This window comes from Prionailurus bengalensis, chromosome B1 (genome assembly GCF_016509475.1).
Source record: "Prionailurus bengalensis isolate Pbe53 chromosome B1, Fcat_Pben_1.1_paternal_pri, whole genome shotgun sequence".
Taxonomy (NCBI): domain Eukaryota; kingdom Metazoa; phylum Chordata; class Mammalia; order Carnivora; family Felidae; genus Prionailurus; species Prionailurus bengalensis.
In genome coordinates, this window is record NC_057344.1 from 200,584,279 (window position 1) to 200,599,974 (window position 15,696).

At 51.8% G+C, this 15,696-nt stretch overlaps 1 protein-coding gene and 1 long non-coding RNA gene across 2 annotated transcripts; one reads left to right on the forward strand and one right to left on the reverse strand.

Moving 5' to 3' along the window:
* Positions 1-396: 396 nt before the first annotated feature.
* On the forward strand, positions 397-4,736 carry LOC122479056. The gene is made up of 3 exons (XR_006296220.1): positions 397-561; positions 2,598-2,683; positions 2,957-4,736. It is a non-coding gene; the product is annotated as an uncharacterized LOC122479056 (long non-coding RNA).
* Positions 4,737-6,728: 1,992 nt separating this feature from the next.
* Positions 6,729-10,488, reverse strand: CYTL1 (cytokine like 1). Its single transcript, XM_043572986.1, has 4 exons — positions 10,297-10,488; positions 8,705-8,749; positions 8,444-8,572; positions 6,729-7,296 (listed from the first exon to the last, which is right to left on the reverse strand). Exons 1-4 carry the CDS (start codon positions 10,444-10,446, stop codon positions 7,213-7,215), a joined length of 408 nt encoding a protein of 135 aa, XP_043428921.1. The 5' UTR covers positions 10,447-10,488; the 3' UTR covers positions 6,729-7,212.
* Positions 10,489-15,696: the final 5,208 nt, after the last annotated feature.

Below are 15,696 nucleotides of genomic sequence, written 5' to 3' on the forward strand. Positions count from 1 at the left end.
CCAAGGAATAGACTCTTAGCCCCAGAGAACAAACTGATGTCACCAGAGGGGAGGGGAGTGGGGGGATGGGTGAAACAGGTGATGGGGACCAGGGAGGGCACCTGTCATGATGAGCTCTGGGTGAGGTATGGAAGGGTTGAATCACTATATTGCATGCCTGAAACTAATGTCACAGTGGATGTCGACTAACTGGAATTTCGAGAAAAGGAAGAAAAAGTGACCTTGGATTTGACAGCATGGAGCTCACAGATGTTTTAAATTTTTTTTAACGTTTATTTATTTTTTGAGACAGAGAGAGAGAGAGAGAGAGACAGAGTGCAAGCAGGGGAGGGGCAGAGAGAGAGGGAGACGCAGAATCGGAAGCAGGCTCCAGGCTCCGAGCTGTCAGCCCAGAGCCCGACGCGGGGCTCGAACTCACGGACCGCGAGATCGTGACCTGCGCCGAAGTCGGGGTGCTTAACCGACGGAGCCACCCAGACGCCCCATGGGTGCTTCATAGGAGTGGTTCTGTGGGTGTGATGGTGAGAAGTCAGGCCGCAACGTTCAAGGAATGAATTAGAGGTAAGAAAGCTGGATTTTATCCCAAGGGCGGTGGGGAACGGCTGATGAGCTGTCCGTGGGTGCGTTACCTGCTCAGATTTGCTTGTTCAGGTAGTGCAAGGACAATGGGGTCGGGGGGGGGGGGTGGACAATAAATCACAGGTGAACGTGCAGAATCAGAAGGCACGTCGATGGAAGGGAGAAGCGCTCCACAGTTTGCGTCTGTACCAACCCCCCTTCCCCCTAGGATGTGATGTTCATCATGACCAGGATGAAAGTGAGGATAATAGGAACAACAGCTGCATTACTGAGTATTTGCTAAATGTCAGGATTGCGCTCAGCACTTTACGTGACTTACTTTACTGAGTCCTCAGCACTGTCTTCCGGGGCGGGCACTCTGTTTTCCAGCTGAGGCCAGGAAAGTGAGGACAAATTGAAAGCCCGCAAGTCATTTGAAGGCCACACTGGCAGAGGGGAGATGAGGCCAGAGAGACAACGGAGGGGGGTGGGGGCAGCTGCTGAAGGGTCCCGTGACCTTTGTCAGGACTTCGGCCTTTACTCCGAGTGAAATGGGGAGCCAGCGAGGGGTCCTGAGCGGAAGAAGGGTGTCAGGCCACTTGCATTTTAATGGGCCACTCTGGCCGACGTGCCAAGAGGAAGCTCGATGAGGCTATTGGGTGGAAGCAGCTATTGCGATAGGACGTAAATGGGAGTGACTTGGGGCCAGGTTGCTAGAAGTGGAAGTGGTCAGATTCTGGGTCTATTTGGAAGTCAGAGAGAGCGGGAGTTTTGATGCATCGGATGTCGATTAAGTGAGACGGAGAAGGGCCAAATTTGACTCCAGGCTTCTTGCTTCCAGAGCAAAGATGGCGTCTACAGCCATGACACCAGGATGGTCCCCAAGATAGAGCAGACGAAGGAGAGGGAAGGATGGGGGCTGAGTCTGGATCTCACGGCCGCAGAGTCAAGAGGAGGAGAGGGGAAGCCCCAAAGGAGACGGAAGACGGGGCCGGTGAGGTGGGAGGGGAGAGAACCCGGGGGCGGGGTCCCGGGCTCCTAAGTAAGGACAGCACGACAAGGAGGAGGAAGTGGGCAACTGGCTGGAGCCTGATGGCGATCGCGATGACTATAAAAGCATAAAATAATTGCACGCGCGAGATGTCGTGCGGAAACGAGTTGCTCCTTCCAACCAGGGCTTCATAGAAGTTGCACTTGAGTGGATGGAAGAATTCTACAGGTTTGCAAGACAGCTCAGCATCTGAAAAGATTTGCAGCATTTGGGAAACGCTGAGGCGCAAACCCTAAGGAAACGTGTGTGTGTGCGTGCGTGTGTGTGTGTATGTGTACCGGGGGGTGGTGCAGAAGAGCAGTGGGTGAGGCCAGAGAAGATCGGGATCAGGAGTACCTTATGGGGGGCCCCTGGGGGGGCACCCAGAATAATGGAAGTAGGTTTTGTGCTTCATAAACACCACTCTGGCTTGTGGCAGAGGGACTTGGAGGTAGGGAGGGGGAAGTCAGGACATCAGTGGTGTGGTCTGGGAGGGAGGCTAGGAGAAGGGTTCATCAGAAACTGTGGTTTCTTCTTGGGAGAGGGAGTACTCAGACTTTTGCACTGCAAAATACTCTGATGAGCAAAAGTTCGTCGGTTTTTACGTTTCTAAAATTGTTTCAGAAGTTCGTAAGTTCTTAAGCAGCGACTGTATTTGCTTTTTTTTTTTTTAAAGTTTATTTCTGAGAGAGAAAGAGAGTAAGAGCGAGTGGGGGAGGGACAGAGAGAGGGAGAGAGAGAGAATCCCAAGCAGGATCCACGCTGTTAGCACAGAGCCCGACTCGGGGCTCAAACTCACAAGCCATGAGATCATGACCCAAGCCAAAGTCAGATGCTTAGCGGACTGAGCCACCCAGGTGCCCCTGTATTTGCTTTTGATGCTATTAGAGCTAATTAGAAGTAAGTAGAAACCTTACCAGGGGCCAGATAAGTGCTTTGAAAGCGTGAATTCGCATCATCCCCTAAACAAGCCTATGAAGGTTTTATTAACGTCATTCCCATTTCACAGATGGGAAAACCGAGGCACAAAGAGGCTGAGCAAACTGCCTACTGACACACAGCCAACACAGGAGCGGCTCTGCTTTGTTTCCCCAGGTGAGTGAAGTCAGTTGAGGAAACAGCACACGGGCTCTGTCCACCAAGATGTTGAGTCTGTAAAACAACCAGAAGCATTTATTTGGGGTTTTAGGGATTGCAATCCGGGAGAGAGAGTCAACAGACACGGCAAGTGTGCTGCCATGAGGGGGTGGTGCGGGCTTAGGAAGGCAATACCCACAAGGTTACATAAGTTGTTTTGAAAGAATTATGATTGGTGCTGGCAGTCTTTAAACTGACCATCCAGCACACGTTGGACTTTTTGGCTAGCAGGCGTCCAAGTAGAAGGATGCGTTCCAGGAGGTGGTGGAGCTTGCGACTGACCAAAGTCAAAAGTTCGCGGTGTTCCGAGAGTTCACACAGGAGAGGAGAATACGCCCTGCTTCCTCAATATCCTCTCAACTCCCTCCCGACTCTATTTTGGGTGACTCTCCAAGCCATGCTTACTCCATTCAGAATCTCCTTTCACAGCCATAACCATTAACAAGTCCATGAGGAAAAACATCTCTTCTGATGGGGAAGCCTCCAGGGGAAAGGGCCAGTGACAGCCAGACTCTGACCTGGGACCCAAAGAGCCCATAATGGATGAGACCCGACAGCGGTCTGAGTCTTGAGCAAAGGCTGCGTGTCGTGTTCTTAGAAGGTTCTGAACTGATGCTGAGGTGGTAAAGAGGAAATGGAGAAGTCAAGAGATGCGGAGAAGATCGGGTTGACCAGTTGGCTGTGGAGAAAGAAGGAGAAGGACGGTGCCCTAACGTCTGGCTTGGCGTTGGGCTGGCGCACAGTGGGAGTAGCAGTGTCCTTGATTTGCTATTTTTGAAATCCAAAGCAAAAGGATCCCTTCTGGAATTGATAACTCCCAACCACTGGGTTCCAGTCTCTCCGCCTTGAAAGGAATTCTCCTTACGTGACCCTGGTTATACAACTGGTGTGGGATAGACACCCCGCCGAAGTGTCCCTGGAAGACCTCCCCGTAATGAAAGTCATTTCTGTTCTGACCCCACAGCGTCTTCGGCTTGACTTCTCGTCTTCCCCAACCACACGTCGGGGTTGGAACCATCTGACTCCAACTCCATTCTTGCCTTTGGCTGTGCTACGTCTTTCTTTCCGCGTAACAAGCTCCCAGTCACATTTCAAGAGCCTGCTTACTTTCTGAACCCTACAGAAACCTTTCTGCCCCATCTCAGGCAGAATTATTTACTCTTTTCTCTGCCATCTTCCTAGATTTTGCAAAGGTCTCCTCTGCTAATCAAAGGGGAAGAATTCTTTACTTTTCATCTCAATATTTGCTGAGTTTATAAATAAGCACTCGGTAAATATTGAAGACAGAAGCAAACAAATGAATGTCTGAAATGCGTAAATTAGTCCTTGTCTTCAACGGCTTATTTTGCTACTTAGAAATAGCAAAGGGTTAGTAGAGCCACGAAATGAAGGCTTCTAGCACTTGGCTATTTGTCTGGAATGCCTCCGTCACCACTTGCCAGCTGTCAGGGGAAATCACATCACCTTTGAACCTGAGTGCGTTGCCTCCGCTGTAAATCTGGGTGGATGACACCCAACCAGGGGTGACATCGTTGTGAAGGTTCAGCTGGTAAGCGTGTGCAGGGTGCATGGCGCCACGCATCAATACTGGGTATCTGTCAGGAAGTGGTAGATGGTGGCGGTGGTGACAGGGAGATAGTTGCATGATTTTCTTCTGTGAAGGGGTTCTCTCTTAAAAGAATGGTTATCGTAGGTTGAAACCTATCTCTCAAAGATACACGTTGAGGCCCTAACCCCTCAAATGTGTGACTGTGACCTTATTTGGAAACAGGGTCTTACAGATATTGTCAAATTAAGATGAGGTTATCCTCCACTATGGTGGGCCCTAATCCAATAATTGGTGTCCTTGTAAGGAAAGTGGATTTTGTTTCTTTTGTTTTGTTTCTTCCGCTTTACTGAGGTGTAACTGACAAATAAAACTGTATGTATTTAAAATATATAAGATAGAGGGTCGCCTGGGTGGCTCAGTCAGTCCAACATCTGACTCTCAGTTTTGGCCCAGATCATGATCTCAGGGTTGTGGGATCGAGTCCCGCTCAGCATGGAGCCTGCTTGGGATTCTCTCTCTCTCCCTCTGCTCCTCTCCCCTGTTCTCTCTCACTCTCTTCCAAATAAATAAATAAATAGAGTGAAAAATCCCTGCTTTGTTCAAGTCCTGTTGCTAGTACTCTGTGTCATCGCTCAGACTTCTTGTCTAAATAAAAATAAAATAAAATATATAATATGGTGATTTGATACCTGTTATACTTTGTAAAATATTTACCACAATTCAGTTAATTAACACATCCATCACCTCACAGAATTACTGTGTGTGTGTGTGTGTGTGTGTGTGTGTGTGAATACTTAAGTCCTACTCTTAGCGAAGTTCAAGTGTGCAATATAGTATTATTAACTAGGGTCGCTAGGCCGTGCATTAGATTCCCCAGAGCTCATTCATCTTGTAACTGAAGCCTTGTACCAACATCTCCCCCATCTACCCCCTGGCCCCAGGGCCTGCTAACTACCATTCTACTCTATGAATTCAGGCTCCCCCTTTCCCAAAAAAGTTCACATATAAGTGAGATCACACAGTATTTGTCTTTGTCTGGTTAATTTCTCTTAGCGTAATGCCCTCAAGTCAAGGTCTATCCATGTTGCTGCAAATGGAAAGTTTCCTTCCTTTCTCATGGCTGGATAGTATTTCAGCGTGTGTGTGTGTGTGTGTGTGTGTACATATACATACATACACACACCACATTTTCAGGCATCCATCCATGGATGGACACTTAGGTTGTTTCCATATCTTGGCTATGGTGAATTTGCTGTAGTCAGCGTGGTGCAGATATCTCTTCAAGATATTGATTTTGTTTCTTTCAGCTATATATCCTGGGATTGCTGGGTCACCTGGTAGGTCTACTTTTAATTTTTTTAGGAACCTCCATACTGTTTTCCCTAATGGCTGCACCCATTTACGCTCCCACCAACAGTGTACAAGGTTCTGCTTTCTCTACATCCCCACCAATCCTTCCCTGTTGTCTTTTTGGTAAAAACCACCCTAAGTGGGGCGCCTGGGTGGCGCAGTCGGTTAAGCGTCCGACTTCAGCCAGGTCACGATCTCGCGGTCCGGGAGTTCGAGCCCCGCGTCGGGCTCTGGGCTGATGGCTCAGAGCCTGGAGCCTGCTTCCGATTCTGTGTCTCCCTCTCTCTCTGCCCCTCCCCCGTTCATGCTCTGTCTCTCTCTGTCCCAAAAATAAATAAAAAACGTTGGGAAAAAAAAATTAAAAAAAAAAAAAAAAACCACCCTAAGAGGTATGAGGTGATGTCTCCTTGTGGTTTTGAGTTGAATTTCCCCGATAACTCGTGATAGTGAGCATATTTTCAGGTTCGTTTTGGCCATTTTATGTCTCCTTTGGAGAAGTGTCTATTCAGGTCCCTTGTCCATTTTTGAAATTGGATTACTTGTTCGCATTTTGTTTTTGTTTTTGTTTTGCCATTGAGTTACAGAAGTCCCTTCCTCAGTTTGAATATTAACCCCTTATCAGATACATGGTTTGCAAATATCTTCTCCCAATCCCATAAGTGCCTTTCATTTTGTTGATGGTTTCCGGCGCTGTGCAGAAGCTTTTGAGTCTCGTGTAATCTCACGTGTTTATTTTTCTTGCTGGTGCAGCAGTCAAGGACCCAGTGACCTGGTGTTTGTGGTAAGTGCCAGACATCGCACTACCTGTGGGTATGATACAAGGTACAGTCTGCCCCCAAATATATATGGTGGGCATGTCTCAATGCTTTAAGGACAGACATTCATGCAGGTGGATTGAAACAGACCCAGAAACACTATGCTTGATGGAAAGAGGGAGAACAGTGCACCTCGCGAAGAGCGGCAACTTTTAGAAAGTCCGCGAAATAAACAATTCCATGTCCACCTTGGACAAATACTGCAGGACACGTGTTTCTCCCGGTGAAGACAGTGTCTATTTGATTTTCATCACCTTTCAAAGAAAAAGTGGTTCCCATCAGCACTGTGTGATTACGAACCTTGCAGATACACTTTATTTGGCAGTGAAATTTCTTTAAAAATGAAAGTTGATGGTGGGAGGGGGTAAGAAATAGAAGATTGGCTACACGTACGCAGAAACCTATCAAGAAGGAAAAATCTTACTGGTACTACATTAAAGCAGTAATACAAAGCTACTGTTTTGCCTGCTCTCAATCTAGATGTTCACACAAGAGAAGCTGGTTTCCCCTTTCCTTCTCAGTGATCAAATACACATCCTTGTGCATCTAACCATCCGGCCAAGACAAAACCAGGCGGAAATGAAAGCAAGACTTCTGTCTTCAAGGTAGGTTCTGGGGGGGGCGCACACACCTTGCTTTCCAGCAGGTGGAGAGACGTGACAGTTTCTTATGCTATAGTGACAGAGAGACCTGCCAGGACGCATGGCTTTAGCCCACCGAGTCTGGGCAGCTGACATAACTGTGGTCCCCTTGGGCTCTCTCTCTGGATTGTCCTATCTCTGACGGCCTGGCAGGACCGTGGTCACTGGGACTGGGTATTCCAAGGCATCGCAGTCATCGGAGAGGAACACCAAATCCTGAAAAAGATGTGCAATGAGCAAGAATGTTACCGAATGTGGCCCCAGAGCTCATGCACGACAATAGGACTCCTGGTTATCTTCAAAGGCTGTTCGGTTATTTCTTTTTGTGTGAAAACTTCCCGTCCCTTATTCTCCCGAGGAGAACCGGCCACGTCTTCACGCTCCCAAAGAACGTGAAATAATACTGCATTAGAAATATAAATAATCCTGTGTTATAATTGTATCTTCTCCCTGTCTTCCCCCACCCCACCCCACAGACCAAGGGCAGAGGGGAATGAGGACGGAAATGGGAGTGGGGAGGAAATCCATGGCAAATCTTTGATTCACGAACAAACAAATGGAACCAAATAGCTAATCGTGTATCCTGAGAACTTACCCTGGGCCCAGGCCTGGTGCTAGGAATTCTCTGAGTGATCACTTCGCTAACGTCTCAGGACCAATGGAGTTCCTACAGCGACCCGCACCCATGGTTGGGGAGTCGTTATTACCAGTATCCTTCCAATGATGGCGTGCGGTGGGCATAATTGTGTCTCTGGTTCACAAATGGGGAATGTGTGGCTGAGAGCAGGGACGGGTGGCTCCCATCTGGGAAGCAGGAAGACGGACCCGAGCTCAGGTCTGTCTGATGCGGAAGCCTGTGCCCCCGGGGATCACACGACTCTGCTTTCTACGTCTAGTGCTCAGGCTCAGGCTTTGGGGTTCTACGTTTTCTGCATTTTTCTGCCTCCTTCCCCTCTCCTACCAGAAGCCTCCTATCACAGAGCATCTGAAGCCCCTCTTCTGGAAAGTCTCCTCTGACCCCAGTGCTCGGAGCTCCCCGAATTCATAGCCTTCTCTTCCCATCCCTGCCCCTTTTGGCTCCTGGCCGAGTCTGTCTCATAGGTTTAGCATATGGCCCTGGATGTTGTCCCCACACCAATGTGACTCATGGAGGGGACGGCCTTGTCCTGAGTGCCCGTCACTTACCAAGGGTGGCGATGGTAGAGGAAGGGCTTTGTGAACTGAAAGCACCCCATAAACGTTTCTCCTCCTTTCTCCTCATCTCTGGAGCACCCCCGTCCCCCGCCCTCCTCTTCTACGAGCCCTGGGCTGAGCATCTTGGCTGATCACAAGCAGAGAAGGAATTTTCAGTAGTGCCACCTACTCTCCTGCAGAAGGAGTTCATGATGGTGTACAGTTTCCGCACTTTGTCCTTCAAGGCATCCACCTGGGCCACTTTCCAGCACTGGGGCGAAGCCACAAAGTCCCGCAGCTTGGCCAGCACGCAGTAGTTCTGGGAACGGACAGCAGGGGTAGGGTCACGGAGGAGTCAGCAGCCAGAGGGACAGGAGTTGCACGCCCCTGCGCCCTTCTGCACGGCTCTCTCCCCACCCCATGCCTCCCCCGGGCAGGAAGACCCTCTTACGTGTATATCCAGGTATAGCCTGGGCAGGTACCTCACACACGCCTCCTGCGGGAAGGGATGCGGGTTACCATGATGCCCACGGACACACAACATCGGCTGGTCACAGAAGGCTCCCTGCCACCCTCCCAACAGCCATACAACCCCATACACACCTTCCTTGATCTGATTTTACACACACACACACACACACACACACGCATGGGTTTGATTACCTATGCATGGTCAGAAAGCTGTAATACTATCCACGAGAATGTTATGGCAGTTGTTACCGCTAGTGGGAGAATGGCAAGTGATATTTATTTTCTTCTCTGTCCTTTGTGCTTTTTCCAACTGTTCTATAAAGCACAGTATTCCCCCCCGGCCCCACTTATACGTGGGAGATATATGCCAAGACCCCTGTGGGTGCACAAAACCGTAAATAGTACTGAACCCTATAGATCATATTTGCTTTCCAACACATAAGTTACGAGCCCAGATAAAGTTTAATTTATAAATTAGGCTCAGTGAGAGATTAACAGTTACTACTAATGAAAGAACAATGATAGCAACATACTAGAATAGACTGACCCTCTGACCATACGTCAGAAGGGGGATCGTCTGCTCTGGGGCCGCGGCTGACCGCGGTTGACCGCAGGTAACTGAAACCCCGCAAAGCAAATCCACGGATGAGGCGGGATCTACTATATATGCCTTTTATAACTAGGGAAAAAAATACACATTATTTAAGTTTTAAAATAAAATAAAATAAAATAAAATAAAATAAAATAAAATAGGTGTCAGGGTATCATAATCCCACATCTGAGAAACATTACATTTTGTTTGAAGTGTTTACGCTGGGTGAAGGGACACTTTATATTTTTCCAAAGCTCTTAATGAGGTTTCATTTGTTTCTCTACCGGACAAGCGGTCAGGGGGCCCGGGTTCCAGCTCTGGGCAGCTCTTCTGGAACCTCCTGCCCCCACCGTGCCCTGGGTCTGCCTGTTGAAACAGCAGTGATAACAGCACTAACGTTCCCGGGGCGACCCCCGCCCCGCGCACTGCGCAAGCCTGTCTCATTCACGCCTTTACCCTCGCATCGCCGGAAGAGGGTGGCGGGCTCTCTACCCGACCCCCTCCCCTCCATAGCCCAGCACACAGATTCAGGGGCCGAGCGCTTTGCCCAGGGTCCTGCGGCAGGGACCCGTTCTGGGGGTCACCCCCTCAGCCCACGCTCACCATCGCCAGGCTCGGTGAGGGCAATGAGCTTAGTTCTGTGTTCCTCCTCAAGTCCGGAGCTCTAGGCTCCTTGGGGAGCTTTTATTTCATTTTACAACAGATCCTCTCATTGTTGCTGGCAACTTACAAACAAAGACCTTGTGAGGGCTCGGATAGATTTCCCTTCTAGTCAAAACACAAGAGATGCAAACCATTGTTATCTTACTTAGTAGGATGGGAATAAAATGCAAACCCTTGAGATAAACATTGACCAGAAAAGAAAAAGAGTGTGTGTGTGTGTGTGTGTGTGTGTGTGTTTTCCTGGCCCAAAGGCACGTTTTGGGAGACTGGGTCTGCACGGAGCCTCCTGGCGGGGCGGAGGGCAGGTGGGGACTCACCGAGGGCTCCATGGCCTGCAGCCGCTGGGCGTCCCCCGTGACCTCCCGGCTCAGGCTCAGCATCCTGGAGTAGCAGGTCGGGGGAGCGGGCTGTGCCGCGGGGGGTCCGGCCAGAAGCAGCAGCAGCAGTGGGAGCAGCCCGGGCGTCATGGTGCTAAGGCAGCCTCCCTGCGCCCCTGTGGCCGGCAGGCGCCCCTTTAAGCGGCGGCTTGGGGGTGGTCCTCCACACCTCCTCCGCTTCCTGTGGGCCTCCGCCAAGGCCACGGAGCACGCCCACCTGGCCCTGGACACTGGATCCTTTCAGACCTGAAGACCCCCCCATCCCCCACCGCCTAGTGAGAGGAGCGGCCCGCCTGGGGACACCTGGAAAGGATAGGGGTGGGGGGGCCCTTCCTCTCCCACACCTTCTCTGCTGGCAGGGGCGCTCCTGAAAAGGCAGGGCCGGTTAGTGAGGGGGTGGGGGAGCACAGGAAGACAAGGGCGGAGTTTCGCTCGGGGTGACGGGTGGGCATTCGGGCTCCAGTTGGGGTGGGGACCTTGTTGTTAAACCGGAGCAGAGCCGGGGGAGGGAGAGGGGCCGGAGGTGAGGGATTGAGCACCAGTGATGCAGGGCCTTGGGGTCAGGCAGCCCGGTGTCGTGTCCACCCACCGCTGACCGCCCAGAGGAAGCCTAGGGCGTCACTTACCCTTGGAGTGGCTGCGCCTCTGCGTCTGCAAGACGGGCTCTTCCCGTGCCTGTGGTTGGGGGGATGTGTGAGCACCCCCAAGCCGGGAGCACTTCAAGCCCCTGGCCCAGGCCTCGGTACAGAGCAGACCCTCGGGAAGCGTGGTTTCTCCGAATGTGCAGGGGCTCCTTTAGTGACAAGGCTCTACGGGTGACGCTCCTATACGGAGACCCAGTTAAGGATGAGCTCTCCCCTCAGAGAGGGGCCCACTTCCGGTGACGCCCTTGGGCAGCTGTTTTGGTTCGTGCCTCCCTCTCGTTGTCTGTGAGATGAGGATGACAGGAGCGCCTAGCTCAGAGGCCCGCGGTGAGGAATAAAGGACACAGACCTAGTGTCACCGGCTGAGCTAATGTCACTGTCTCTACGCACACGAGTGTCCCTGTGGGGGCGCGGGCGCCGAAAACAGTCCCATCTTCCAGGTGGGAAAACTGAGGCTCAGAGGATTCCAGCAACTGGCCCGAGGTGGCAAAGCTGGAAGCAAGTGGGTCCAGGCGGGGCTTTGTGCCCTGTCCTCCTGCGAGAAGCAAGATCCTCGCGGTCAGAGATGCACTTGGGGCCCTTGGGCTGCCCAAGGGGGACCAGAGAACAGGCAAGGCGAGGAGTTGTCACAGAGAGGAAGGTACCTACTCCACACCGAGCGTCACTGGACACCGTTTCTGTGACAGCTATCCCGGCTGTTGTCACGAGTGCCATGAGCCCCGCGGAAAGTCCCTCAAGTGGGTGGGGCCATTCCCATTTCCCAGACGAAGAAACAGAGGTCTCGGGGGACATGAAACCGGTTGAGGTCACAAGGCTCATGAGGAACCCGGGCCTGTGTCTGTAGGTCTCCCAGGGCTCTCGGGCTGCAAGGCAGGGTACAAAGGAGTGTGGTGTCCCGCCCCCGCCTCTCCCTGCGGCATCTGCCCCGAGAAATCCCATCCTGACCGGTACCCGCGCATCCCCTGTCCACACAGAGTAGCACCACCCCCGTCCCTTCCAGGCCCGAGGTCTTGTTTATCTAGCTTTCCGGTGTGAAAGCCCTGGGCTGGGATCACAGCCACGCCTTCCTGTTTTGCCAGCGAGAGTGGATTCTCTCAACACTTTTATCGACGTGACCTGGGGACAGTCTCTTGGGCACCCTCCCGGACAGGATGGGACTGTGTGGGTTTGGAGCTGGGCGGGCAGCAAACAGAGAGGTGGTTTTCTCCTGGATGAAGGAGTCCCTCACTCCCCGCATGGAGTGCCTACGGCGTGGGCCTCCCTGGCAGACCAGCGGGCCCAGCCAGGGACGCCAGGCCTGCTTTGAAAGGCTCCAGGGCTTCTGGATGGTTCCATCGAATGAGCTTCAGATTCAGAGCAGGGAAGAAAAACAAGCCCAGACACCCAAACAAGTCCTTGGACCATTCAGATGGAGAGGATGGTGTGCTGGAAAACAGGAGTCGTCAGTGCGTTTGAAGTCCAGATAAACATGTCGCTGGGAGATCCGGCCTTGTCTCACTCGGGACGCGGTGAGCGAGCGGTTGTGGATGGGGCCCCTCGGGCAGATCAGAAGCTTCTCCTGCACCCTGAGCTCCAGATGCTGAGCTCACCCTCGCCCCCTTCCTGTCAAGTGCGCCTCCAGAGCCTGCTTGCATACCTCCCTGGATGGGGAACTCATTGCCTGCTGGGGCCACTCTCCAGGCTCGGGGCAGCTCTGGCTGATGCAGATTTTCCCCAAGGTGAAGGTGAGTTGTGATGACTCCCCTGTGCTCCCGTCTTTGGCTTAAAACTGCTTTCCCTTCTTCCGCAGAACAGCCCTGTCCCGATCCTAAGGCCACGCCTGTTCTTCAGTCTGTGCTCAAGCACGCATCCTTGCCCCTCCAGACAGAGTCGGCTCTCTTTCAGAGCAAACGTCTCCCGCGGAAGTGGCTTCCGGATCTTTCCCCACAATCGCATCATGATTAACGTCTTTCTGCCTGGAGCAGAAATCCGCTCTCGCCAGCCCGTTTCAAGGGCTCCCCTGGCTCCCCGAGGCCTGGAAGACTGTCTGAGGTCTCCGGCCTCCTCTCCAGTCTCTTCCTGGTGGCGATGATGATAACTCACTCCGGAAGTGCTGCCTTGCTCTGAGGCCAGGGCAAATGTCAGTGTATGTATTTTACCGTCGTCATTTGAGGGCACCGAGGCCCAGAGAAGCCGAGTGACTTACTCCAAACCACACACAGCATTAGTAGTCGCAAGGGTCTGTAGTCACCATACCCAAGTGGCCTTTAACTTTCAAATATGCTGTTCCCTCTTCTTGGAACACCGTTCCCTCACCTAGCGTCCCGGGTTTGCTACTTCTCACCCTTCCATTCACAGCTGAAGTGCCGCTTTCTCCAGGAAGCCTGCCTTGACCCACAGAGGCTGGACTGGGTCCCCTCTGCCCGACCATCTCCCACAGACCCATCACCCTCCCCTGCTCTGCCACGGCATTGTCCTCTCTGGCTGCTGTCTGTCTGCTTACCCATCCCCCATGGGCAGAGCAAGTGTTCACTGTGTCTTTATGTCCACAGCAGGGGGCCTGGGGCCAACACGGAGCACGTGTTCGGTAACCATCTTCCTCCAAGTGGAGACGACCACCCCTTTATTCACCCTGGTGTGTGTCATTGGGTTTCATACCATCTGGGACGCAGACTGGAGCAGCCCTTCTTGAGAAGTTTGATCAAAATGAGGCTGTCACCTCCTTATTTTGGGTCCCTCTTGGGTCAGTTAGGACTGTAGGTGGCACGTGACAGAAGACACAGCTTGAGAAGCCAAAGGCTAAATTTCTGGAAAGTGTACCTGGAAGGTGCGATGGTAGCATGGAGCTCAGGAATGGCTTGATCTAGGGACTCCATGACGTCATTAAGAAATCATCTTTTCCTGCCTCCCTATTCCACGCTATGATGGCCTTCTGATGGGTCAGCTTCTTGAGGCTACTGTTCCCGGTTATTCAGTCAAACACAAAACCAGGTGTCTCCGTGAAGATATACGTGGATGTGATTAAAGTCCATAATCAGTCGGCTTTAAGGAAGGGACATCGTCCGAGATATTCTGGGTGGCCCTGATTCAATCAGTTGAATGATATCAAGAGTAGAATGGAAAATGAAGAAGAACTTTCCTGAAGAAGAACAATTTCTGCCTGTGGAGCAGCCTCAGCCCATCCTGTGAGTTCCTCTTTGCCTTTCCTGATGGCCTGGCCTACTCCTTTTGGACTTTCTTGTCTGGCCTCCACAAGTGTGTCAGCCAACTCTTTATAGTGAACCCCTTACTATGTCTTTCTTCTGCCTCTTTGGTTAAACCTTTCCTGACACGCATATCGTCTGCTCCATCCTGAAGCCAGGCCCCCGTGTGGTCACAAAGTGGCTGCCAATAGAGTGCGGGACACATGGTGCGTCATCCCTGTCCAGAGATGTAACGTCTGCCCCTGACTACTAAAGAAAGGCTGGAGCTGGTAGCCGACCCTGCCCTTGCTTGTCTTGTGACCCAGCACCTTGATAGCCCGGGGCTCCTTTTTTTTTACCACTTCTAGATAAAAAGGATGTAACCTTTTCCTTCTCGCTGTTCAGACTGGCAGATTCCGATAAGTGACGCAGGTAATAACCAGGGGAATGCTCTCTGTTCCTGGCCCCAGGGCTGATGGGAGATTCCTGAGCCAACTCGCTGTTTTCCTGCCCCCTTGTTACTTGGCTCCGATGCAGAATCGCACCTTTCCCGAATGTTCCCTATGTTCCTGTCCCGTGTCTGCGACGGCAGCCAAGGTCGAAATGGCCGTGGCCGTTCTCAAATCCCCGTTGCCTCGCGTCCAAAAGGAAGTGCCCAGGGACAGCTTCTTCAGAAAACAGAGTCTGAGATGCTAACTTCAGAGGCTAGCGTTGGAGGCCACTTCTCTGGCAAAGGGGCCACCTCTGGGTCTCCGCGCTGCCTGCCTGCGTTCTGAGGTCAGAAGCCAGGATCCGGGGACGCCCGTGCTGCCCTGACCCGGCAGTGACAGCCAGGAGGTATTTGAGGTGGGGGTAGGTTGAACGACTAGCCACAACGTTACCCCCAGCGTTCCTGTTGATGTCAGTTTTCCTTTGATTAAAAGCAACACTTGTCCCCCTGTTTAGGTGATGTGTTTTTGAGCGTGTTACTGGTGATCTTGGCAAACCCGAGAGGAAAGTTGGCCCGCATGGTCCCGAGTGAAGGAATGAAGACAAACACTAAGGCAGGGCTTGGCTTTTGGGCAGTGAGTATAAAAAGAATCCCATGTTTTAGACAACAGACCCCTCTATAAGCCTCCAAGACATGGAATCAAATTTTAATGGGATCCAGCGTACCGGACAAGTTCTCCCAAATGTTTTCCCCGGGCCTGTTTACGCAGCAGGGACTCAGAAGGAGTCTTTTAAGGAGGGTCCCGGTTGGCTTAGCGGAAAGAGCAGAGGCTTTGGAGTCATACAGACTTTCAGTCTCACTTCTGCAATGATGTGAACAAATGGCATTATGTGTGCAAATCTTGTCATCCCTCGTCTGCCTCTGACGCGTGGGATTTATAACATTTACTGCCGAGTTTCCGTGAAGATTAAATAAACATGAAGCAGCTGGGGTGGCTGTGGGGGCCGGGCTGTTCTTTTTCTTTATCTTTCCTTTCTTTGCTGCTTAGATAGACCTCGCTCTTTCTCTCCGTCTTGGGCCAGCTCCTCCCTCGCCGCTCTGGCGC